At 32.2% G+C, this 26,336-nt stretch overlaps 3 protein-coding genes and 1 pseudogene across 3 annotated transcripts; 3 read left to right on the top strand and 1 right to left on the bottom strand.

Annotated features, from left to right (window-relative positions):
• The first annotated feature begins 731 nt into the window (after nt 1-731).
• On the top strand, nt 732-16,915 carry LOC125873976 (putative late blight resistance protein homolog R1B-17). Its single transcript, XM_049554787.1, has 3 exons — nt 732-791; nt 1,010-1,065; nt 13,235-16,915. The coding sequence occupies exons 1-3, from the start codon at nt 732-734 to the stop codon at nt 16,890-16,892; spliced, it is 3,774 nt and encodes a 1,257-aa protein (XP_049410744.1). The 3' UTR covers nt 16,893-16,915.
• On the top strand, nt 3,543-9,226 carry LOC125872878 (putative late blight resistance protein homolog R1A-3; annotated as a pseudogene).
• LOC125872874 (uncharacterized) lies at nt 10,956-11,437 on the top strand. Its single transcript, XM_049553669.1, has one exon. The coding sequence runs from the start codon at nt 11,090-11,092 to the stop codon at nt 11,435-11,437; it is 348 nt and encodes a 115-aa protein (XP_049409626.1). The 5' UTR covers nt 10,956-11,089.
• Nucleotides 16,916-19,555: 2,640 nt separating the features above from the next.
• Nucleotides 19,556-26,102, bottom strand: LOC125872864 (protein CUP-SHAPED COTYLEDON 3-like). Its single transcript, XM_049553659.1, has 3 exons — nt 25,844-26,102; nt 21,771-22,036; nt 19,556-20,011 (listed from the first exon to the last, which is right to left on the bottom strand). Exons 1-3 carry the CDS (start codon nt 26,010-26,012, stop codon nt 19,598-19,600), a joined length of 849 nt encoding a protein of 282 aa, XP_049409616.1. The 5' UTR covers nt 26,013-26,102; the 3' UTR covers nt 19,556-19,597.
• Between the last annotated feature and the right edge of the window lie 234 nt (nt 26,103-26,336).

Below are 26,336 nucleotides of genomic sequence, written 5' to 3'. Positions count from 1 at the left end.
TAATTCCCCTCACCCACCCACCTCCCACTTTTATCTTTTCTCATTCTCATTCTCTTCTCTTCCACACAATTTTTTTTTTTTTTTGGAGGAGGAAAAGAGATTAGCCATTCATCAAAGTAAAAAGGTGAGTCTTTTAACTAAAAATAAAGTGTGTTTAATTTTGGTACTTCACATCTCTAATTGGAGTAGAAATTTTTCAGAATGACTTATTTATACCTCTCTTTATATGCAAAAGCAGGTCCTTGTGATTCTATCTATCATGTATAGNAACTAAAAATAAAGTGTGTTTAATTTTGGTACTTCACATCTCTAATTGGAGTAGAAATTTTTCAAAATGACTTATTTATACCTCTCTCTTTATCTGCAAAAAGCAGGTCGTTGTTCATTTTTGCACAAATTGGTTTTGCTGTTGTGATTCTTGTAAAAAAAAATGCCTACAATGTGTTTGATCAAAGTCTGAACTGAACTGTTTATTAGTTGTTATTTCACTTTTGGTGTAAAGAGGAATTGTAAAATCACTGAAAAGGGAAGAAGAAGCAGAATAAATTTTGGTGGAATTGTATTTTTGCGTATGGTTAATTACAAATTTAATATTGGTCCTTAAAATGTCTCTTCATGATTATTTCGAATGTTTGGGTCCATCCAACTATGTATATTACAACTGACTATAAATACAATATTGTTTCCTGATATGCATCAGGTTTTGAGAACTTGAAAGGAAAAATACAATCATGGAAAAAGCAAAATATAATGAAATAGAAAGAGTGAAAGAGGAAGCAAACAACTCATTGGTATGTCATACAATATATACATATTAAAGCTTTTCATTTTGCTGAATGGAACCATTCCCTTTGTCATGATTCCATGATTCTTTCTAGCATGTATAGACTTTAAGGGCGTGGTATCCTAACTTTAATTCGCAGTAGAGTAATTTAACATCATGATGATATTTAATTAGCCAACTGTCTGTTACTTTGAAATTTTGATATGACATTTGGTCTTATGTCAGGTGTCATTTTCTGTTCTTCGCAAGGACGTTGTTAATGTTTTGGATTTCATGGAGAGGTTAAAGAATGAAGAAGATCAAATAGCTGCTGACATGGCCTATCAAATTGAAAATCTGAAATTTGTGCTAGCGTTTATTTGTACGTATGTCTAGCTTTCTTATTTCAATTTGGAGAAGTTTGAAGATACAATGAATGCTGCAAGAAGAGAGGTTAAAGATCTGCTTCGATCAATTTTGGATGATGTTGACAACAACATCGGGCGTAAATACAACTACATGAATCATACCCTTCCTAGCCTCGCCAATAATATGGATGATTGTATCGGCTAATGTCAGCATTCTAAATCAAGTGCCATCATTACTGAGGAGCAGTTGAACTCCCTCCTTCTGAATCTCCATCATCTATCCAAGTTTCTTGCTGAAAAGGTTTATCCATATGAGATTCTTCAGAATGTGTGTGGCAACATGAGAGATTTCCATGGGTTGACAGTGAATGGTTGCGTTGAGCAAGAAATTGTTGAATATGTCTTACCTTAGTTTCAACCTATGGCTGAGAGAGTTGGACTCTTCCTTTGGGATGAAAACAATTAGTGAAGATTCTCAAGTCTTCAAGCTAGCTCATCTATTCTTGAAGATTTTTCCAATCGAACTGGAGGTGATGCACATATGTTTTACAAATTTGAAAACATCAACTTCAGCAGAAGTTGAACGCTTCATTAAGAAGCTCCTGGAAACCTCTCCGGACATTCTTAGGGAATAGCTGATTCATCTACAGGATCACATGGTAAATGTTACTACCACCAGTATTTCAGGGGCTCGAAACATTCACATCATGACAGAGTTCCTATTAATTATTCTATCTGATATGCCCAAGGACTTGATTCATCATGACAAATTATTTGTTGGCTCGTGTTGGAGCACTTACCAGGGAGGTATCAACTCTTGTTTGGGACTTAAAAGAGAAATCAAGGAATGAAGAGAGTGTCAATGAAACAAATCGTGCAACTCTAGACTTGTTGGAAAATATTATTTGGGCAAGGAAATAAGAAAATAGTGTCAAATAAAATAAAACAAAGGTAGTATTTTTTTTTAATGACCATGGTGTTTGGGTCAACTTTTGCTCACCTCAACTATTTCCACGGGATATATGTCACCTCCCACCAACAACATATATCAGGTAACTCTGTCTACCAATGATATAACCAATGGGAAGAATCATCTAGTGTTTTTGTCTCCGTTAGGATTTGAACCTGAAACCTTAGAGCTCTCAACTTCATTGTCCGCTGAAACCAAGTTAAGATTCATGTTAATGTATTATTCCTAAAAAGAATGAATATAACTTAGAAACTGTTGAATTTTTTTATTTTTTTTGTAAGTGATACAAAGTGAAAACAAGTATTTGGAGTTTTTTGAATTTTGGAATATTCTGGTAAAACTTGGGCGGAGAATTGTAACAGTTCATGCCAAATATCCAGAGTGTTCATACATTGAGATAAACATATTTCATCATTATTTGTTCCAAAAAATGCCAACTTCATCATTCATCATTATTTGTTCGACGACACTATACAAATTCAATTGTTACTCTGGGTAAACAAGCCATATAGTACAACTTAAATAAAATCTCACTAAATTAATATAGTTGGGATTATGAAATATTATTATTCTATAGAGATATTATTTAATCGATAAATTAATATTTATTAATTTAAAGAGTGTTTTGAGATTCAACCTTGTGATACTGGGATAATAAGAACTTTCAAGATGTATTATCGCAACAGATTTTATTGTAGGATATTAAAAGGCTATAAAGTGGGACAAACTAATCCAGAAAAGATTAATGTTTTGGATGCTATCAAGTTTGCAATCTCAGCTTGGATGACAATTGTTCAACAAGAGACAAAAGCAAATTATTTTCGACACTGCAAAATTTGTTCGGAAGATGAAATCTCAAAGAATTTGAATGAACCCACTCGTGAAAATGTAATTCATAAACTTGAGGTCATAATTAATGTTCTCGGTTACCCCATTAAAATGGACGTCAATAACCTATTGAAATACTCAGGTGAAAATGATACACTTATCGCATCTAGAAATCTTCACAATTTTATGGTGCAGTTCGAAAAGACAACACTGAAACTTTTAGATGCAATAAGAATATGTAGAGATGAACTTCAACTAGATTTAGAGTTTAAGAAAAACCAATACACATAAAATCATATTTCACTAATAACTTGTCTAGAAATATTTATACTTTTAAATAATTATTAATTTATAATATTAATGGGATCATATATTTATATAGGGGTCTTCTGAAAATATGTTATCTTATTATTTATCAAAATAAGTAATTTTTTCCATTGACCCAAGTTGGGATAGGAGAAAAATATTATTTTAGAGAGATTATTAATTTATCGAGTATTAATTTAGTGAGATTTTACTTAGCTCATCCTTTCAGCTATTAATATTTCCAGTTGAGAATGAATGCCTGTGTCCCAATGTCAGTTGACTGACTGACTTGTTGAAACATATTTTTTTGTCATTTTCTTACTATCTTCTCTTCCACACAAATCTTATCAACCTAATAGTTGTTGGAAGGACTATAGTCATACACACAAATAGAGAACACCCTTATCAGATTTTTTCATCAACTGAAAAGGTTTAAACTTGTTATCTACATCAGATCCGGAGAATTTGAAAGGCACTGTCATGGAAAGAAGCAACTTAGAGGTATGTCATACAATACTTATATTTACTCGGATCATTAGTATCTTATTATAATACATAATCAAAATTCAAAGGTAATAAAATACTACACGTAGATTCTCAAGTTAATTTCACCCATGATCAAAGGTATGTAATATGGCAGAATGAAACATGAAAAATAACTAAAAGAGAAACAGGACGTCCAATAGAATCATAATCATAACATAGGAGGGAACGTGAGTGACATATGAGTATAAAAAGGGAACCATAAAAGTGATCATAATATGCTGGAAGAAAGAGAGGAAGAGGAAGCAAACGACTCATCAGTATATAGGATAACATATTGCATGGTAGATATGTGGCTTTGTAAATTTGATAGGACTAGGAGAATAACATTTGGTCTTTTCGCAGGTGTCATTTTCTTCTCTTCGCAAGGACGTTGCCAATGTTCTGGAGAGATTAAAGAATGAAGAAGATCAAAAGGCTGTTGATGTGGATCTTATTGAAAAGCTGAAATTGAAGCTAACATTTATTTGTACATATGTCCAGCTTTCTTATTCCGATTTGGAAAAGTTTGAAGATATAATGACTAGAAAAACACAAGAGGTTGAGAATCTGCTTCAACCAATTTTGGATGATGATGATGGCACAAACGTCGGGTGTAAATATGTCCTTACTAGCCTCGCCAGTAATATGGATGACTGTATCAGCTCTCATCATCATTCTAAATCAGATGCCACCATGATGGATGAGCAATTGGACTTCCTCCTCTTGAATCTCTATCATCTATCAAGGCATCGTGCTGAAAAGATGTTTCCTGGAGTGACTCAATATGAGGTTCTTCAGAATGTATGTGGCAACATAAGAGATTTCCATGGGTTGACAGTGAATGGTTGCATTAAACATGAGATGGTTGAGAATGTCTTACCTCTGTTTCAACTGATGGCTGAGAGAGTAGGACACTTCCTTTGGGAGGATCATACTGATGAAGACTCTCAACTCTCCGAGCTAGATGAGAATGATCAAACTGATGAAGACAAAGATGATCAGACTGATGAAAACAAGGATGATCAGACTTATGAAGACTCTCAACTCTCCGAGCTAAACAAGGATGATCAGACTGATGAAAATGCTCAAATCTCTGAGCAAGATGAGGATGATCAGAATGATGGAGACTCTCGACTCTTCAAGCTAGCACATCTACTCTTGAAGATTGTTCCAACTGAACTGGAGGTTATGCACATATGTTATACAAATTTGAAAGCTTCAACTTCAGCAGAAATTGGACACTTCATTAAGCAGCTCCTGGAAACCTCTCCGGACATTCTTCGGGAATATCTTATTCATCTACAAGAGCACATGATAACTGTTATTACCCCTAGCACTTTAGGGGCTCAAAACATTCATGTCATGATTGAGTTCCTATTAATTATTCTTTTTGATATGCCCAAGGACTTTATTCATCATCACAAATTATTTGATCTTTTGGCATTTGTTGGAGCACTTATCAGGGAGGTATCAACTTTTGTTCACGACTTAGAAGAGAAATTAAGGAATAAAGAGTGTACCGATGAGACAAATCGTGCAACTCTAAAGTTGCTGGGAAATATTGAACTCCTCAAGGAAGATCTCAAACATGTTTATTTGAAAGTACCGGATTCATCTCATTGTTGCTTCCCAATGAGTGATGGACCTCTCTTCATGCATCTGCTACAGAGTCACTTAGATTATTTGCTGGATTCCAATACTTATTCAATTGCTTTGATAAAGGAAGAAATTGGGCTGGTGAAACGAGACCTAGAATCAATAAGATATTTTTTCGTGAATATTGAGCAAGAATGGTATAAAGATCTCTGGGCACGTGTTTTAAATGTGGCATATGAGGCAAAAGATGTCATTGATTCAATTATTGTTCGAGATAATGGTCTCTTACATCTTATTTTCTCACTTCCCATTACCATAAATAAAATCAAGCTTATCAAAGAAGAGGTTTCCGATTTACATGAGAAGATTCCCAAGAACAGAGGTCTCGTTGTTGTAAAATCTCCCAAGAAGCTAGTTGAAAGTGAGTCATCACCGGCTGGTAAAATAATTGTAGGTTTTGAGGAGGAGACAAATTGGTTAATGAGGAAGCTCACCAGTGGACCGGCAGATCTAGATGTCATTTCAATCACTGGTATGCCAGGTTCCGGTAAAACTACTTTGGCGTACAAAGTATACAATGATAAATCAGTTTCTAGCCATTTCGATCTTCGTGCATGGTGCACGGTTGACCAAGGATATGACAAGAGGAAGTTGTTGGATAAAATTTTCAATCAAGTTAGTGACTCAGATTCAAAATTGAGTGAGAATATTGATGTTGCTGATAAGCTACGGAAACAACTGTATGGAAAGAGGTATCTTATTGTCTTAGATGACATGTGGGATACCACTACATGGGATGAGTTAACAAGACCTTTTCCAGAAGTTGTGAAAGGAAGTAGAATTATTTTGACAACTCGGAAAAAGGAAGTGGCTTTGCATGGAAAGCTCTACACTGCTCCTCTTAACCTTCGATTGCTAAGATCAGAAGAAAGTTGGGAGTTGTTAGAGAAAAGGGCGTTTGGAAACGAGAGTTGCCCTGATGAACTATTGGATGTTGGTAAAGAAATAGCTGAAAATTGTAAAGGGCTTCCTTTGGTGGTGGATCTGATTGCTGGAGTCATTGCTGGGAGGGAAAAGAAAAGGAGTGTGTGGCTTGAATTTCTAAATAATTTGCATTCCTTTATTTTGAAGAATGAAGTGGAAGTGATGAAAGTTATAGAAATAAGTTATGACAACTTACCAGATCACCTGAAGCCATGCTTGCTGTACTTTGCAAGTTGGCCGAAGGACAGTGCAGTGACAATCTATGAGTTGAAAGTTTTATTGGAAATGAAGAGTATGGGAGGATTTGTGGAAAAGACGGAAATGAAGAGTATGGAAGAAATGGTGAAGATTTATGTGGATGATTTAATTTCCAGTAGCTTGGTAATTTGTTTCAATGAGATAGGTGATCAACCAACTTGCCAAGTTCATGATCTTGTGCATGACTTTTGTTTAATAAAAGTAAGAAAGGAAAAGTTGTTTGATTTGATAAGTTCAAGTGCTCAATCAGATTTGTTGCCACGTCAAATTACCATTGATGATGTTGCTGATGATGAGGAGGAGGAGCATTTTGGGCTTAATTTTGTCGTGTTCGGTTCAAATAAGAAAAGGCATTCTGGTAAACACCTCTATTCTTTGAGGATAAATGGAGACAAGCTGGACGACCATCTTTCTGATGCATTTCACCTAAGACACTTGAGGCTTCTTAGATACTTGGACCTGGATCCCTTTTTTATTATGGTGAAAGATTCTTTGCTGAATGAAATATGCATGTTGAATCATTTGAGGTACTTAAGAATTGGGACACAAGTTAAATCTCTGCCTTTGTGTTTCATAAACCTTTGGAATCTAGAAATCCTGTGGGTGGATAATGAAGAATCAACCTTGATACTATTACCGAGAATTTGGGATCTTGTAAAGTTGCGAATGCTGCTCATGACTGCTTGTTCTTTCTTTGATATGGATGCAGATGTATCAATACTGATAGCAGAGGACACAAAGTTAGAGAACTTGACATCATTACATAAACTCGTGCTTTCCTATTCGAAAGATACAGAGGATATTTTCAAAAGGCTTCCCAATCTTCAAGCGCTTGGATTTGTTCTCAAGGAATCATGGGATTATTCAACAGAGCAATATTGGTTCCCGAAATTGGATTTCCTAACTGAACTAGAAGACCTCACTGTAGATTTTGAAAGTTCAAACACAAATGATAGTGGGTCCTCTGCAGCCACAAATCGGCCATGGGAATTTCACTTCCCTTCGAGTTTGAAACGTTTGCAGCTGTATTACTTTCCTCTGACATCCGATTCACTATCAACAATAGCGAGACTGCCCAACCTTGAAAAGTTGTTACTTTATCGTACAATCATCCATGGGGAAGAATGGAACATGGGGGGAGGAAGACACCTTTGAGAATCTCAAATTTTTGAAGTTGCATAGAGTGACTCTTTCCAAGTGGGAGGTTGGAGAGGAATCCTTTCCTGCACTTGAGAAATTAGAACTGGAGAGTTGTCGTAAGCTTGGAGGAGATTCCACCTAGTTTTGAGGATATTTGGTCACTCAAAATTATCAAACTTGTAGAGAGCCCTCAACTTAAAGATTCCGCAATGAAGATTAAGGAATGTGCTGAAGATATGAGGGGAGGAGACGAGCTTCAAGTCATTGTTATTTAAGTGAACAGGTTCTTCTCCATTCTTTTGGAGTTCTGATTCTTCTACAATGTGTTTGATGGAAGTGTCAACTGAAACTAAGTCAAAATATCATTGTTTGAGAAATATATTTGAAATATACATGGCCTTATATTATTGTCTCGACAATAAACATCTGCCCGTTACCTATATGGTTATAGGTTGTGCTTTCTTCTTATCTTATAAACTACTCTTCTCTTTTTTTGGGGATAATGTTTTGTAAGTGCCATTTGATCAATATATCGAAAATGACTTTTTATATGTCTGACTATATCTACAGAATTGTGAGATTTACCGCCTAGTTTTGGAGATATTTATTCATTAAGAATTAACAGAGTTGAATGAAGATATGACAGGAGAAGACAAGTTTCAGGTCCATGCATGTACGCTAAGAAAATATGTGAGTAGAGATGAATTTATTACTTCTTCCCTTTTTCTTCATTTTGTGTTCCAAGATTTGTTCTTTCAAGTTATTTGCATATCATATGTTTACTCTTCAAGTTATTTGTTCTATATCTCAGTTTTTTCAAGATTTTGTATATCTTTCAAGATATACATTTGTGGCTAATTCTTTAGTGCTTCTGATATACAAATTTGACATTGTGGATTCACTTTAAGCATAACAGATGGAAAAAAAAACTATGTTAGAATAGTTATTGTTGCAGTTAACTGTACATGAGAAAATAACTCTTAAACAACAGAAGACACACTGGAGTAACGCCGACGCCTAAGCCAGTGTCTGCTTAGAAACCAAAATACATGTGTTGTTCTGATTAATTCGGTCGTTTACAATCTTCTTTGAGTCCCTACTTATGGTACCATTGCGATTATCATCCCTAATCAGAAACGGTTTTTGTTTGCGCGGATTTACCTAGTTGAACATAGCTCTAACCCATTCCGCTATCATGTTTTTATTTAATTTTGATTTCAGCAACCATCCTCCCTGATGTGGCTCTTCCTGGAAGTGAGAACTCTGCTGTCCGACCAAGGAAATAAGGAGAAGATCGAAAGGATTATGAATTTCATTGAGTTAGCCCTACTTGATCGAATCAGTCAGGCGGAAATTGACACCAATCTTGGAATATGTGTACGAGTGTGTTTGATGAAAGTCTCAACTGAACTATTTGTGAATATTATGTAAAATTTGAGTAGATGAGCATGTGTTGCTTTGTGCTCTTTTTCTTCTCTCTCATTTTCAACATTTTTTAATCTACTTGAAAATCCCATTTCATTCGTTGTCTATCTCTTATAGTCCAACTATTATTACCAAGCTAGTATTAGTACATTTATGAATCAAATTACACTAGCAACTTATAATTTACTATTACCCAAAACTTTCCTCTTTGGCATTTATAATTTGGGTGAGTTTATAATTTTATTTTTATTTTTAAAAAAAAAAAAATAAATAAATAATAATAATAATAATAATAATAATAATAATAAAAATAATAATGACGTGACTGAATCATCATTCACCATGTGGACAAAATGATTTTACGAAATTGAATGGATTTTTTGTTAATCCATAATGGCGGATGAGTCTTTTGTCAAACGAAAATAACATAGATGAGACTTTTTTAAAAATTTGTATATTTGAGTTTCTTTTCCCTTTAATATATGATGTAAATTTTAAAAATGATCAAAAAACACAACTAAATTGTCATTTTTTTATATTTCTTTTTTCTACTTGAACTACCATCATTTATATATTAAAACATATTTCAAAACTGATTAGAGCAATGATCAATTGTTCTCTTTTCTTATCTGAACTAGTAATAATGATATAATTCCCCCAGCAACCATCTCATCAACTAAAAAGGTTATTAGTCTTTTAACTAAAAATTAAGTGTCTTTAATTTTGGAGTTAAAATCTTTTCAAAAAGTAAACCCAAATGACTTATCTATACCTCTCTATGAGCACAAAAACAGGTCCTTGTTCATTTTTGCACAATTGCTTTTGTTGTTGTGATTCTTGTAGAAAAGATGCCTACAATGTGTTTGATAAAAGTCTCAACTGAACTGTTTGTTTGTGAATATTATTAAGTAGAAATTGAGCAGATGATAGATATGATCACATTTGTTATTTTCTTTCCGATTAATTGTTTTCCTTCATATCAAATAATGAATACTTAATCCACACCTGCTACAAATCTCGATTTAAATTACTACTTACCCTTGATAAGTTGTATTAGTTTGGTATTAACATCCGGTGTGGGTGAATTTTTACCTGGAGAGAGCGGAATGAATTGGAGTTAGAAATGGTGGAGTGTTGTTCCGGTTTGGTAAAAATTGAAACTTGCGATGTTTTGAAGACATAAACAGCAGTATCCAGATGGATTGTTTGTTGTTATATCACTTTTGGTGTAAAGAGGAATTGTTATTTCACTGAAAAGGGAAGAAGAAGCAGAATAAATTTTGGTGGAATTGTATTTTTGCATAATGGTTAATTACAAATTTAATATTCGTCCTTAAAGTGTCTCTTCATGATTATTTCGAATGTTTGGAGTCCATCCAACTATGTTTATTACAACTGACTATAAATACAATATTGTTTCCTGATATGCATCAGGTCTTGAGAACTTGAAAGGAAAAATACAATCATGGAAAAAGCAAAATATAATGAAATAGAAAGAGACGAAGAGGAAGCACACAACTCATCGGTATGTCATACAATAGATACATATTAAAGCTTTTATTTTGCTGAATGGAACCATTCCCTTTGTCTTGATTCCATGATTCTATATATCATGCAGACTTTAAGGGCGTGGTATCCTAACTTTAATTCACAGTAGACTAATTTAACATCATGATGATATTTAATTAGCCAACTGTCTGTTGCTTTGAAATTTTGATATGACATTTGGTCTTATGGCAGATGTCATTTTCTGCTCTTCGCAAGTATGTTGTCAATGTTCTAAATTTCATGGAGAGGTTAAAGAATGAAAAAGATCAAATAGCTGCTGACGTAGCCGATAAAATTGAAAATCTGAAATTTGTGCTAGCATTTATTTGTACGTACGTCCAGCTTTCTTATTTCAATTTGGAGAAGTTTGAAGATACAATGAATGCTGCAAAAAGAGAGGTTAAAGATCTGCTTCGATCAATTTTGGATGATGTTGACAACAACATCGGGTGTAAATACAACTACATGAATCATACCCTTCCTAGCCTCGCCAATAATATGGATGATTGTATCGGCTCATGTCAGCGTTCTAAATCAAGTGCCATCATTACTGAGGAGCAGTTGAACTTCCTCCTTCTGAATCTCCATCATCTATCCAAGTTTCTTGCTGAAAAGGTTTATCCATATGAGATTCTTCAGAATGTGAGTGGCAACATGAGAGATTTCCATGGGTTGATAGTGAATGGTTGCGTTGAGCAAGAAATTGTTGAATATGTCTTACCTTAGTTTCAACCTATGGCTGAGAGAGTTGGACTCTTCCTTTGGGATGAAAACAATTAGTGAAATTTCTCAAGTCTTCAAGCTAGCTCATCTATTCTTGAAGATTTTTCCAATCGAACTGGAGGTGATGCACATATGTTTTACAAATTTGAAAACATCAACTTCAGCAGAAGTTGAACGCTTCATTAAGAAGCTCCTGGAAACCTCTCCGGACATTCTTAGGGAATATATGATTCATCTACAAGAGCACATGGTAAATGTTACTACCACCAGTATTTTCAGGGGCTCGAAACATTCACATCATGATAGAGTTCCTATTAATTATTCTATCTGATATGCCCAAGGACTTTATTCATCATGACAAATTATTTGATTTGTTGGCTCATGTTGGAGCACTTACCAGGGAGGTATCAACTCTTGTTTGGGACTTAAAAGAGAAATCAAGGAATGAAGAGAGTGACAATGAAACAAATCGTGCAACTCTAGACTTGTTGGAAAATATTATTTGGGCAAGGAAATAAGAAAATAGTGTCAAATAAAATAAAACAAAGGTAGTATTTTTTTTTTAATGACCATGGTGTTTGGGTCAACTTTCGCGCACCTCAACTAATTTCACGGGATATATGTCACCTTCCACCAACAACATATATCAGGTAACTCTGTCTACCAATGATATAACCGATAGAAAAAATCATCTAGTGTTTTTGTCTCTGTTTTTTTTTTTAAAAAAAAATAAAAATAAAAATCAAAGACCACATAGGTCAAGAATTTTATTAAACTAAGAGAAAATATATACAAAATCATGTGGGTTGCCTAAGTGAACAGCCCACCAAATAAATAAACAAAACAATAAAAGACAACACCTACCAACTAAGAAATATCAAAAAACAAAATTAGGAAAGTGGAAGTTGAAGAGTACTTGCAGGTGCAGCGCCTCTTCCTCGATACATCATCAAATCGGAGCTGAAACTCGACTTCAATTCGGCGTAATTGTATACCCTTGAAAACCTTTGGTATTTTATCTACTCACTTCTATTCAGATTCATCTCAATCTATCCATGCCAAATGATTTCAATCTTTTTGCTCAGTTTTCTCCTAGTAGATTTCATGTGGATCCAAGCTCATGTAGATTATGTGGAAAGAGTATTGTTGCTATTTGAACTTAAGACCTTAGAGCTCTCAACTTCATTGTCCGCTGAAACCAAGTTAAGATTCATATTAATGTATTATGCCTAAAAAGAATGAATATAACTTAGAAACTGTTGAATTTTTTTATTTTTTTTGTAAGTGATACAAAGTGTATACAAGTATTTGGAGTTTTTAATATTCTGGTAAAATTTGGGAGGAGAATTGGAGTTTTTTGCATATGGTTACAAATTTAATATTCGTCCTTAAAATGCCTCTTCATGATTATTTCGAATGTTTATTACGACTGACTATAAATACAATATTGTTTCCTGATGCATCAGGTCTTGAGAACTTGAAAGGAAAAATACTATCATGGGAAAAGCAAAATATAATGAAATACTAAGAGAGGAAGAGGAAACAAATAACTCATCGGTATGTCATACAAAATATAATGAACCGTTCCCTTTGTCATGATTCCATGATTCTATCTATCATGTATAGACTTTAAGGGCGTGGTATCCTAACTTTAATTCGTAGTAGAGTAATTTAACATCATGATGATATTTAATTAGCCAACTGTTGCTTTGAAATTTTGATATGACATTTGGTCTTATGGCAGATGTCATTTTCTGCTCTTCACAAGGATGTTGTCAATGTTCTAAATTTCATGGATAGGTTAAAGAATGAAAAAGATCAAATAGCTGCTGATGTGGCCGATCAAATTGAAAATCTGAAATTTGTGCTTGCATTTATTTGTACGTACATCCAGCTTTCTTATTTCAATTTGGAGAAGTTTGAAGATACAATGAATGCTGCAAAAATAGAGGTTAAAGATCTGCTTCGATCAATTTTGGATGACGTTCACAACAACATCGGGTGTAAATACAACTACATGAATCATACCCTTCCTAGCCTCGCCAATAATATGGATGATTGTATCGGCTCATGTCAGCGTTCTAAATCAAGTGCCATCATTACTGAGGAGCAGTTGAACTTCCTCCTTCTGAATCTCCATCATCTATCCAAGTTTCTTGCTGAAAAGATTTATCCATATGAGATTCTTCAGAATGTGTGTGGCAACATGAGAGATTTCCATGGGTTGATAGTGAATGGTTACGTTGAGCAAGAAATTGTTGAATATGTCTTACCTCAGTTTCAACCTATGGCTGAGAGAGTTGGACTCTTCCTTTGGGATGAAACAATTAGTGAAGAGTCTCAAGTCTTCAAGCTAGCTCATCTATTCTTGAAGATTTTTCCAATCGAACTGGAGGTGATGCACATATGTTTTACAAATTTGGAAACATCAACTTCAGCAGAAGTTGAACGCTTCATTAAGAAGCTCCTGGAAACCTCTCCGGACATGCTTAGGGAATATCTGATTCATCTACAAGAGCACTTGGTAAATGTTACTACCACCAGTATTTCAGGGGCTCGAAACATTCATATCATGATAGAGTTCCTATTAATTATTCTATCTGATATGCCCAAGGACTTGATTCATCATGACAAATTATTTGATCTGTTGGCTCGTGTTGGAGCACTTACCAGGGAGGTATCAACTCTTGTTTGGGACTTAAAAGAGAAATCAAGGAATGAAGAGAGTGTCAATGAAACAAATCGTGCAACTCTAGACTTGTTGGAAAATATTGAACCCGTCAAGGAAGAACTCAAACATGTTTATCTAAAAGCCCTGGACTCATTTCAACGTTGCTTCCCCATGAGTGATGGACCGCTCTTCATGCATCTGCTACATAGACACTTAAATGATTTGCTAAATTCCAATGCTCATTCAATTGCTTTGATAAAGGAAGAAATAGGGCTGGTGAAACAAGACCTAGAATTCATAAGATCATTTTTCGTGAATGATGAGCAAGAATTGTATAACGATCTATGGGCACGTGTTTTAGATGTGGCATATGAGGCAAAAGATGTCATTGATTCAATTATTGTTCGAGACAATGGTCTCTTACATCTTATTTTCTCACTTCCCATTACAATAAAAAAGATCAAGCTTATCAAAGAAGACATCTCCAATTTACTTGAGAAGATTCCCAAGAATAGGAGCCTCATTGTTGTAAACTCTCCCAAGAAGTCAGTTGAAAGCAAGTCATGGACAACTGGTAAAATAATTGTAGGTTTTGAGGAGGAGACAAACTGGATAATTAGGAAGCTCACCAGTGGACTGGCAGATCTAGATGTCATTTCGATCACTGGAATGCCGGGTTCGGGTAAAACTACTTTAGCATACAAAGTATACAATGCTAAATCAGTTTCTAGTCATTTCAACCTTCGTGCATGGTGCACAGTCGGCCAAGAATATGACGAGAAGAAGTTGTTGCATAAAATTTTTAATCAAGTTAGTGACTTGGATTCAAAATTGAGTGAGAATATTGATGTTGCTGATATGCTACGGAAACAACTATTTGGAAAGAGGTACCTAATTGTGATAGATGACGTGTGGGATACTACTACATGGGATGATTTAACAAGACCTTTTCCTACAGTTGAGAAAGGAAGTAGAATCATTTTAACAACTCGAGACCTGGAAGTGGCTTTGCATGGGAAGCGCACCACTGATCCTCTTAACCTTCGATTGCTAAGACCAGAGGAAAGTTGGGAATTATTTGAGAAAAGAGCATTTGGAAAGGAGAGTTGCCCTGATGAACTATTGAATGTTGGAAAAGAATTAGCCCAAAATTGTAAAGGGCTTCCGTTGGTGGCTGATATGATTGCTGGAGTTGTAGCAAGGAAGGAAAAGAAAAAAACTGTGTGGCTTGAAGTTCGAAATAATTTGAGTTCCTTTATTTTGAACAGTGAAGTGGAAGTGATGAAGGTTATAGAATTAAGTTATGACCATTTACCAAATCACCTGAAGCCATGCTTTCTTTACCTTGCAAGGTTTCCAAAGGACAGTCCAATGCTAATCCTTGCGTTGAAAGATTTTTGGCGTGCTGAAGGACTTGTGGAACAGACAGAGATGAAGAGTGTGGAAGAAGTGATGGATGTTTATTTGAACAACTTAATTTCCAGTAGCTTGGTATTTCTTTTCAATGAGATAGGTGATCACCCGACTTGCCGACTTCATGATCTTGTGCATGACTTTTGTTTGATGAAAGCAAAAAAGGAAAAGTTGTTTGATCGGATAAGTTCAAGTGCTCCACCTTCTTCTTCAGATTTAATGCTGCGTATAGTGACCATTGATTGTAACAGCGAGTTCTTTCTTCTTAACAATTTTGTCCTGTTCGGTTCAAATAAGATAAGGCATTCTAGTAAACACCTGTATTCTTTGAGGATAGTTGGAGACAAGCTGGACGACCGTCTTTCTGATATTTGTCACCTGAGACACTTGAGGCTTCTTAGAGTGTTGTACCTGGATCCCTCTTTTATCAAGGTGAAAGATTCTTTGCTGAATGAAATATGCATGTTGAATCATTTGAGGTTCTTATGCATTGGGATAGAAGTTAAATCTCTGCCTACGTCTTTATCAAACCTCTGGAATCTAGAAACGCTCTTGGTGTCTAACATAGGATCAACCTTGGTACTATTACCGAGAATTTGGGATCTTGTGAAGTTGCGAGTGCTGTTCATGAGTGCATGTTCTTTCTTTGATTTGAATTCAGATGAACCAATACTGATAGCGGAGGACACAAAGTTGGAGAACTTGAGACAGTTGGAGAATCTCGAGCTTTCCTATTCGAAAGACGCAGAAGATATTTTCAAAAGGTTTCCCAATCTTCAAGGGCTTGCATTTCGTCTCAAGGAATCATGGGATTATTCAACTGAAGGATATTGGTTCCCGAAATTGGATTTCCTAACTGAACTAGAAGACCTCAGAATAGTTTTTGAAAGTTCAAACACAAATGACAGTGGGCCCTCTGTAGCAACAAATCGGCCATGGGATTTTCACTTCCCTGTGAGTTTGAAAAGTTTGTGGTTGGGTGTGTTTCCTCTGTCATCCAATTCGCTATCAATAATAGCGAGACTGCCCAACCTTGAAAATTTGACCCTTAAGAACACAATCATCCAGGGGGAAGAATGGAACATGGGAGAGGAAGACACCTTTGAGAATCTCAAATTTTTGGAGTTGGATGAAGTGGCTCTTGCTAAGTGGGAGGTTGGAGAGGAATCCTTTCCCGTACTTGAGAAATTAGTACTGTGGAGATGTCGGAAGCTTGAGGAGATTCCACCTAGTTTTGGAGACATTTATTCATTAAAAATTATCAAAGTTGATTATAACCGTCAACTTAAAGATTCCGCTATGATGATTAAGCAATATGTTGAAGATATGACGGGAGAAGACAAGCTTCAGGTCCATTGCCTGCTCAAGTCTTGAGCGCTCTTACCTTGGGAAAATATGTGAGTACAGATGAATTTATTACTTCCTCGGTTTAATTTTATGTGGCAGAGTTACTTTTGGAATTTCTAGTCTTAAACATGTGAAGTTTAAAAGTAAATTGTTTCCAAATATTTGAGCTATCATTCTTTTTAAAGATAAAATGGATTAACTTTCATTTCTTTCTTTTTCTCCTGTGTTATTTTCTTTGCAGAGGGCATGTAAGGAATGCAGGATAGAATTCCCTTTACACATACATCAGCTTTCGAGGCTAAAGATAAATCCTCAGACATCTGTTGCATTCTCTCAGCTATTTCCCTCCTATCTCTTTTATTCTGTTGTGGTAAGTTGCATTGCTATTGTTATCGCACGGCTTTTGTTCAATCTAGCCTATAGCTTCAAGATTTGTTCATTCACGTTGTTTCTTTAGTATACACTCTTCTCTTCTTTGGCACGGACTTGATTTATTTGCATATCATGTGTTGCTCTTCGAGTTCAGATACTAGTAATTCTATATCTCAGTTTTTGTAAATCTTTCAAGATATACATTTGTAGTTGAGGGTTGCTATACAACATTTGTCGTCGTTTGCAGCAGTAAGTATGATGCTGAATACATACATATATACAACTGTTAATTCTTTTGAAGTACAAATTTGATAATATATGTGGATTCAGTTTTAACATAACAGAGGGAAAAACTGTTGGAATATGGTTGTTGCAAGTTTAGCATTACATGAGGCCTAAGACAGTGTCCGTTTAGAAACCAAAATATATGTGTGTTGTTCTGATTAATTCAGTCGTTTACAGTCTTCTGTGAGCCCCTACTTATAGTAGGTAATAGACACTCACCATTGCGATTATCATCCCTAATTAGAAAGGGTTTTTTGTTTGCGTGGGTTTTTCCAGTTGAACATAGCTCTAACTCATTCCGCTATCATGTTTTTATTGAATTCTGATTCAGCAACCATCCTCCCTGATGTGGTTCTTCCTCGAAGTGACAACGCTGCTGCCCAACTAAGGAAATAAGGAGAAGATTGAAAGGGTTATGAATTCCATTGAGTTTATCCTACTTGATCGAATCAGCCCGAAGGAAATTGACACCAATGTTGAAAAATATCTACACATTGTTTGATGGTCTCAACTGAACTATTTGTGAATATTATGTAGAATTTGAGTGGATAAGCATGTGTTGTTTTGTGTTTTTTTTTCCTCTCATTTTTAACATTTTACTCGTATAAAAATTGACTAGATTAAAAAAAAAAAAAGTTGGATATATCTTTCTATCTTGTTTTTGAAGAATAAAGTTACTTGACAATGTGAAGTTACTTCACGATTTTTAAAGTCGAGGATTTTCTCTCGTCATAAGTTTCATTGTTACTGATATTGACATGTAAAATATGACTTTATCTTTATTCTCAACTGGTTAAACAGAAAGATGTCCGCCAGAGAAAATGCAAAACGATATAAGAGTTCGCTCTGCCGCGTAAGAATCTATTAAATTATGAAGCGAATGATTTTATCAATGAATATTCAATCCTTTTTCAACATAGAATTGATTCACATCAATTCTTCTAATAGAAAAAGAACCTATCTTCATGCATGAACGTATATATAAATTAGGAAAAGGGTAAAAAATGCCCTTAAACTATACGAAAGGAATAAAAATCCCCCGTTTGTAGTTTGGTCCAAAATTGTCCTTACCGTCAATATTTTGGTTCAAAAAGGCCCTTATTGTTATTAATGGGTCAAAAATACTCATTTTTCAAATAAATATATTGTTTATTTTCTTTTTAACATTTTTTATCTAATAATATTTTTATAAATTAGCAAATGTTTATCTTACTTCAATTCAGAAAAATAAAATAAAAAGTGAAAATATTTCTTATTTTATTATAATTATTTTTATCGTTATATAAATATAAATTAATGATGGATATACTATATTCTTATATATATATATATATATATGCCATATATTATATGACAAAAGGGTACAAAAAGTTGTTCTATTTTAATTGCTAATTAAAATGAGATTAAGAAGAAAAAATAATTTCTTACATTTTTATTTGTTAATGTGATTTTAAAAGAAAGGAAACAAGAACATGGTTCTTTAATAATATTTTAATTAGAAAGAAGATGTTTTTAAAAGAAAAAAATAATAATATATGTATTCGGAAAATGGCATTTTTGACCCATTTAGTAACTATAGGAGCATTTCTGGACCAAAGTATTGTCTGCAAGGGCTTTTTTGAATCAAAGTATTGACAGCAAGAGCATTTTTGAGCCAAACTATAAACGGGAGGCATTTTTGTTTTTTTCACATAGTTTAAGGGCATTTTTTACCCTTTTCCCTATAAATTATAACAAGTTAAATATAAGAAACTCACGAAACTTTAATAACAAGAATATAATCTCTTTTGATTGTGGAACTTTACTAACTTCAATGTTTTAAGTGCTCCAAATTAATTATTTGATTTATTGTTCACCTGTTGATGGTGAATAAATATTTACTAAATAAAAATAGACAGAAAAAACAAACAAATATCACCCAATCAATCATATAACTTTTACCTTATCAAACTCACAAACAAACACTAAAATATACACATATGCATTCACATGTTCTACTAATAATATTTAATGTATTTTTTTTCTCTACAAACAATAATAATCCAACAAATTAATAATTACTATGACTAATAGTTTTATATAAAAACCAAACTATTTTCATCCTCAAATTTCATATCCCCATCAAGGCAAGAATGAACCCCTCCATCTTGTAAACTTGATTCTTCAAAATAATTCATGTCAAACAAGAACCCAAACTCATCCTCCTTGCCACATTTTGAGTGAATTATTTCATTTGCTAGAACTTTGTTTATCTCTTGTGACAATTGAAGATTATTGCTCGGGTTCTGGCTTTGATAGATAGAGTTATTTGAATAATTAGGCAAGGTTGATGGGCGATATTCGCCGCCACCATAAGACAATAACTTAGGCATAGTTGCTTCATGATTGTCCATATTGAAAGATGTGATACTAGTACTCTCATTGTTAGTACAATTGATGTTTTCATCTTTAGTACCTTTGAAAAATACTCTACATAATACCCAATCTTCCTGTTCAAATATGATAAAACCATATAGTTAGGTCTAATATATAATGATGTAATAATATTATTGAACTGATCAATTTAACTTTTATAAACGGACCGTTCAAGAAAAATCTTTATAATATAAGTAACCATCCATAAAAAAGTATGATTAGGTATCTAAATAAATACACAAGTTAATTACTTGTTACTACAAGTGAAAAAATAAATTGGTTATTAGTGTATATAAATTAAATCTTTTAAAACTTAATTTTAATTGTAGGTACCTATAATGTAGATAGCTTTTAAGCTCTATGTACTAATGAAAAATATAGTCACACAATTAAATTACTTGTAAGATAATTATAAGTCGATTTATAAGATAAGCATTATTGGATAATCCAACAAAAATTAATTTGATATTATAGGTTAAACTACATTATTACATAAAAATCTTTATATATATATCGGGCATATACATAGTTTATTGGCGGCCATCAGCAAAACGTAATAATTTTAGCTCAGACTTTGTATATGTGTTAAAAAATCATTAAATGTATTAGATATGTTGGGGATTTGGTGTGATAGATATAGTCCTAAGCGGTCAAAATCTATAAACTTTAAATTCCGAATCCTCTATGTTATACTCCATCCGTTCCAACTTATATGACATCGTTTGACCAAGCATGAAGTTTAAGAAATAATTAAGGAAAGACTTTGTTATGTTTATCAAATTTTCCTTATTAAAGTCACATTAATACTTATTTTAGTTGATCTTTTTTCATAATAAAATGTTAAGTGGAACCAAGTAAGAATAAAATAGAAATGGTGTCATTAAATAGAAGAAGAAAAAAAATATTGTCGCATAAATTGAGACAAAAAAAATTTAACTTATAATAGAATCTTGCTAGACACCATTCATAATTTTCAAACTAGCTAGGAGGTTTCTAAGAAGTTTCTTATAAAGACATATTTTTCACTTTGTTTTGAGACAATATTTTTTCAACATACCACACAAGACACTTGACTTTAACTCTCTCTATTTCTATATGTGACTTAAAAAGTCTCCTCATGTTTCTTGGGTATCAATCCTAAAAGACCTTTTTAGACTTTGTAGTGTGTATGTTAGACAATATGATACTTTAGTATCGATGTATAAAACTTAAATTCAGGAAATAAAAGCAAAGTTTATGTTTTATGCATTGATAATTTAATCAAGAATATTTTTACATTATTATTTGGACATTATAAAGAGATAATATCTCAAATGGTCTTTAAATAATAGATTGTTTTTTTTCAAAAAATCACTCAACTTTAGTTTTTAACTCAAAAGTCACTCAATTATAGGTTTTTTTTCTTAGAAATCATTCAACGTTGATTTTCAACTCAAAAAATATTCATTTAAATCATTCAATGACCCACTCAACTTGACCTGACCTGCTAAAAATTAAAATTGAGTGACTTTTGAGATTAAAACTAATGTTGAACGACTTTCTAAGAAAATAGTCTATAATGAGTGTCCATCTGAGATATTATATACTTATAAAATAATCATAGATAAATCTTTAGATATAATAAGCATCAATTCACTACTAGAAAAAAATCAGAAATTTCAACGGACTTTCCATCGAAATGATACTCAATGCAACTATTTTCGATGGAAATGTTAGTCAGAAATTAATTCCGATTGTTCTAATAGTGATGATTGATAAATCATGTAAACATAGTAACTAACATGCTATCACATGTTAAAATTTAACGACGATACAAAAAAAATAATTACGTACCTTAGGAGGTATATGAGGATTTTCGAGTCGAAATTCATGCATAATCCATCCAGTTTTAATCCCATGAGGAGCTCTATTTTTGTAAAAAACCAAAGTTTTTCTCATGCCAATGAGTGCACCTGTTTGAGGATCAAACACTGTTCTATCTTTGCCAGTAGCTTTCCAATATCCAGAAATTGTAGCCCTATTTGTTCGAAAACCGGTTGCGTATTTTCGATCTCGAAAACTAAAGAAATACCACTCATTTGAGTTCAATTTTGCCATCTCTACATAAAGTGTAACGTAAAATTAGTTAAAAGAAGAAATAAGGACAAGCAAAGAGAAAAAAATAAATTTGACGGAATATTTATGACGATAGACTAGCTAGGTCATCACAAAATGTGATGGTTTTGTGAAGGAATTCATCGATAGGGCAAGCATGCTTTTTCCGATAGGATAAGCTTTTATATAAGATGTGTCATATAATTTAGGGAAAACTAGATATACATATTTGTCAAATAATTATATATCTTACCACTAGTTAAGAGTTTTCTATCAAACATTGAGGAAATGCACTTAGATACATATACTTTTGCTACCAAATATGTTAAAATAAGGAGAGAGGCGAGCAAGATGAGGAGGGAAGCGAGTGAGATAGTCATGTATCTCAGATACATACGAATTGCTCTAGATACATGTATATGTATGTATCTGGTGTCATTCGCATGTATCTGAGATAATATACCAGATACATAAGAGAGTGGTGAGCGAGATTTGTTATGTATATAAATTCACTTGGATACAGTGTATCTACAAAAAATTACACATAATTTTGATCTCATGTATCTCGAGATACATGTATCTGAACGTATCCGGACGGACCAAAATTCGGTAAGATTCACAATATTATAAACTACCATGTATACAAGTAATCAGATCCTAAACTACTGAAATTTTTGTAAGTTTCTCCATAATTTAACATGACATCAGAGAAGATAGATATCCTAATTTCAAGTCTAGCCACCTTCTATTATCGAAAAGAACTAACATGTATGTGCTTAAGTAATCATGAAAAAAAAAAACAAGCATGGGGGCGTTGAGGACATAGTAAACAAAACTTGATTATTTTTTACAATTTAAATTTTTAGATGAAATGATCTCACGATTTAAGATCAAGAGAGAAGAATAACTATGGATGACAAAGCAAATATTCAAGGCTAAACAATAGTACTAGACTTGTTTCCTCTTTTACCTAAAGCTTCTGAAAAGTAAATATGTAAAGTAAAACAATGGAATTTATTATTTTCTTATTATTTTAAAAAAAAAAGTTAAAAGTTTGTTTGGTTGTTAATAGTAGAGTTATTTAGATGGTGGGAAGTCCAAATCACTTTCATGTCTTCACCTAATAAAAATGTTAAACCATCAAAAAGAATATTAAGTTAGTTAAGACTTGTACATTTTGTTTTAATTAATTCTTAATTTTTTTTAATTAACTAAATTATCATACTCGTGAAACCTTAATTAATCAATCTATTTTAGTGAAGATTATTTTAGTTGGTTTATTATTTTATATAGAATTTCCCAAGTAATTTAGTATATAAATTATATCCGTTTTTTAATTAGTGCCTTTCTTTGTCTAGTTAATTTCTTTTCATATATTGATATGGACATAAAAATTGACACTGTTATCAACTAGTCCTTCGGTTTCAATATATTTCTCATATTTTAAGTTGGCACCGAAATTAAAAAAGTAAAAAAAATTTAAAATTTCATCTTAGATGTTAAATTAAAGATATGTTAAATATATCAAAATGTTATTTAATGTTATGGTCTTAAACATATGATGTGATAAATTAATATTAAAAAGTTATAAAAATATATATATTTAAAAAAAATAAAAAAGAAAATAGAGCAAGCAATTAAAACGGAGAGAGTATATATTTTAGAGCATTCATCTCCTATATTATTCTGCTCAAAGTGTCCGATAAAAAGAATAAATTACATTTTAAATCTCTTGAATTTTATTTTGGAAAAGAAAACAAAATATATTCTTATACATTCATTAATATTCCTTATTAAACAATATTTAGTGTAAAACATTTTGAACCAAAAAAAATTCATAAAAAAAACGTATAAAATATATGCGATGTAAATATGAAAATCTTATAAGTAAAATGATTGTATAAATATAACAAGTCAGTTACCTTTTTTTATTCGATTATCCATTAACACTTATTATACAAATTTACTTATAATTACTTTATAAATAACAAAATTATTGAATAAATAATTACTGATTTATATATTAAGTACTCTCACGTAGTTCTGAAAATGATTATACACGGGGACACCCACATAGATTATTTTTTATTTAAATAAATTTTACGTTTATAAATTTAATTAATCAGGACTTCAATACAAATCGAAAACAGATTAAAAAAAAGTTAGCTGACATAAAAATTAAGAAAGCTTTAAGCAGAATATAATAAAAGCATCCTTTTCTTTAAAGTTAGTGTGTCCACTTAACTTAAGGAAGGTTCCTTCAAATTAATTTCACTTTTAAGGAAAAAAATAATTATAATAAAAGAAGCAGAAAACAGGCAGAAAAGGTATTAAAATATAATAAAATTTAAACAATTTTTAAATAAATAGAGAAACGGATACATAATCATGATTTTCAATGTCTAATAGAAAAAAGATTACATAATAATTAAGAGTAATTAAAGAGAAAGAAGAAGAAGAACCTTTCATGTAATCGAAATAATTAGTCAAATCAGTAAATTTTAAATAATAAAAAAATAAAAAAGAAGAAGAGTATCCATAATTAAGGAGAAATTCCCATTTGTATAAAAAAGAATTAGAAAAACATTTATCATGAACAAGAAGATGAAGAATTAACATTTAACATGAAGAAGATTAACCTCTCCTCATGTCATCAGTATAATTAGTCGAATTAATAAATTTTGAATATGAAAAAAAATATTTAAAAAAAATGGAAGAAAAGAAAATACATAATTAAAGAGGAAAAAAACATTTTTCAAGAACATGAAACAACAACAAACTAATATGACGATCAAAGAACCTTTCATCATGTAAAAAAGATAACTAGTTGGATCGGTAAATTTTGAATACATATATAACTAAAGACAAAGAAATATGAAGAAGAACATGTCAAAAATTATAAATTATAAGTCGAATCAATAAATTCTAAATACTAAAACAAACATGAAGAGGAAGAAAAAGAATATATAATCAAGGAGAACCTCTCCTGTGTATGTATAAAAATGATTATATTTTTTTAAAAAAATTCAAGAACATAAACAACAACAAGAATTAGCATAAAGAAGAACCTCTCATCATGTAACTACCATAATTAATCGAATCAGTAAATTTTGAATACATAAATAACTAAAAGGAAAAAACAAAAAGAACATAAGGAAGAAGAACATGTCATGAAATTTGAATTACTAGTCATCAAATTAATAAATTCTAAATACACAAATAACTAAAAAATATATATATATATCATGAAGGAGAAGAACAAGTAATGATTTTAAATTACTAGTAGATCAGTAAATTTTGAATACATAAATAATTAAAGGAGAAAAAAACCTAAAAGAATATGAAGAAGAACATGTCATGAAATTTGAATTACTAAACACTAAATTCTGAATACACAAATACTAAAAGAAAAAAACATGTCACGAAATTTGAATTACTAATCGGAACAGTAAATTCTGAATACACAAATGACTAAAGAAAAAAAAACATATCATGAAATTTGAATTACTAGTCGGAATAGTAAATTCTTAATATATACACAAATGATCACTTAAAGAATTTTTTTAAAAAAAGCATGTCATGAAATTTATATTACCAGTACAAATGACTAAAAGAAAAAACCAAAAAAAATAAAAAATCATGAAATTTAAATTATCAGCCGAATCAGTAAATTCAGAATACACAAATGACAAAACGAGAAAAAAAAAATAACATAAAGGAGAAGAACATGTCATGAAATTTTTTATATTAGTCAGGTCAGTAAATTCTGAATACGCGTAAAAAAAAATATGAAGAAGAATAGAGAAATTTACCAGGAAGTTGCCATGGCTCACAAGTATGAAGATCAATTTCCACTAAAGTTCCTTTAATAACTTCTTGATTAGTAATTTTCTTGTAAAGATAATGACTAATTAATTCTTCATCACTAGGATAGAATCTAAATCCTGGTGGCAAACTTGATCCAATATCTCTTAAACCCATATTTAATATAATAATTTTTGGTAATTAAGAGAAAAAAAAAGTAGATCTCTTTTTTTCTTTTTGGGATTTGGAAAGAGAGAAATGGAATATTTTTTTGTTGATTTATAAAAATGGTGTATATTTATATAGTGGGAGAGGTTGAAAAGAACACTTTGCCACTTGGAATTAGTTACATAATTTAAGCAGCTTATGTTTGTGTAAAGTTAGTTATTGTATATTCTTGGAACTTTCATGATAAACCAAAGTCACAAGAAATCTACTTTTGTTGGCATAGTTTTATGAAAAATAAATAATAGGACTTATAAATTACAGTGTTGTGTTATA

The sequence above is a fragment of the Solanum stenotomum genome, chromosome 8, assembly GCF_019186545.1.
Source record: "Solanum stenotomum isolate F172 chromosome 8, ASM1918654v1, whole genome shotgun sequence".
NCBI classification, from domain to species: Eukaryota; Viridiplantae; Streptophyta; class Magnoliopsida; order Solanales; family Solanaceae; genus Solanum; species Solanum stenotomum.
This window is presented reverse-complemented; position numbering and strand designations above follow the sequence as displayed.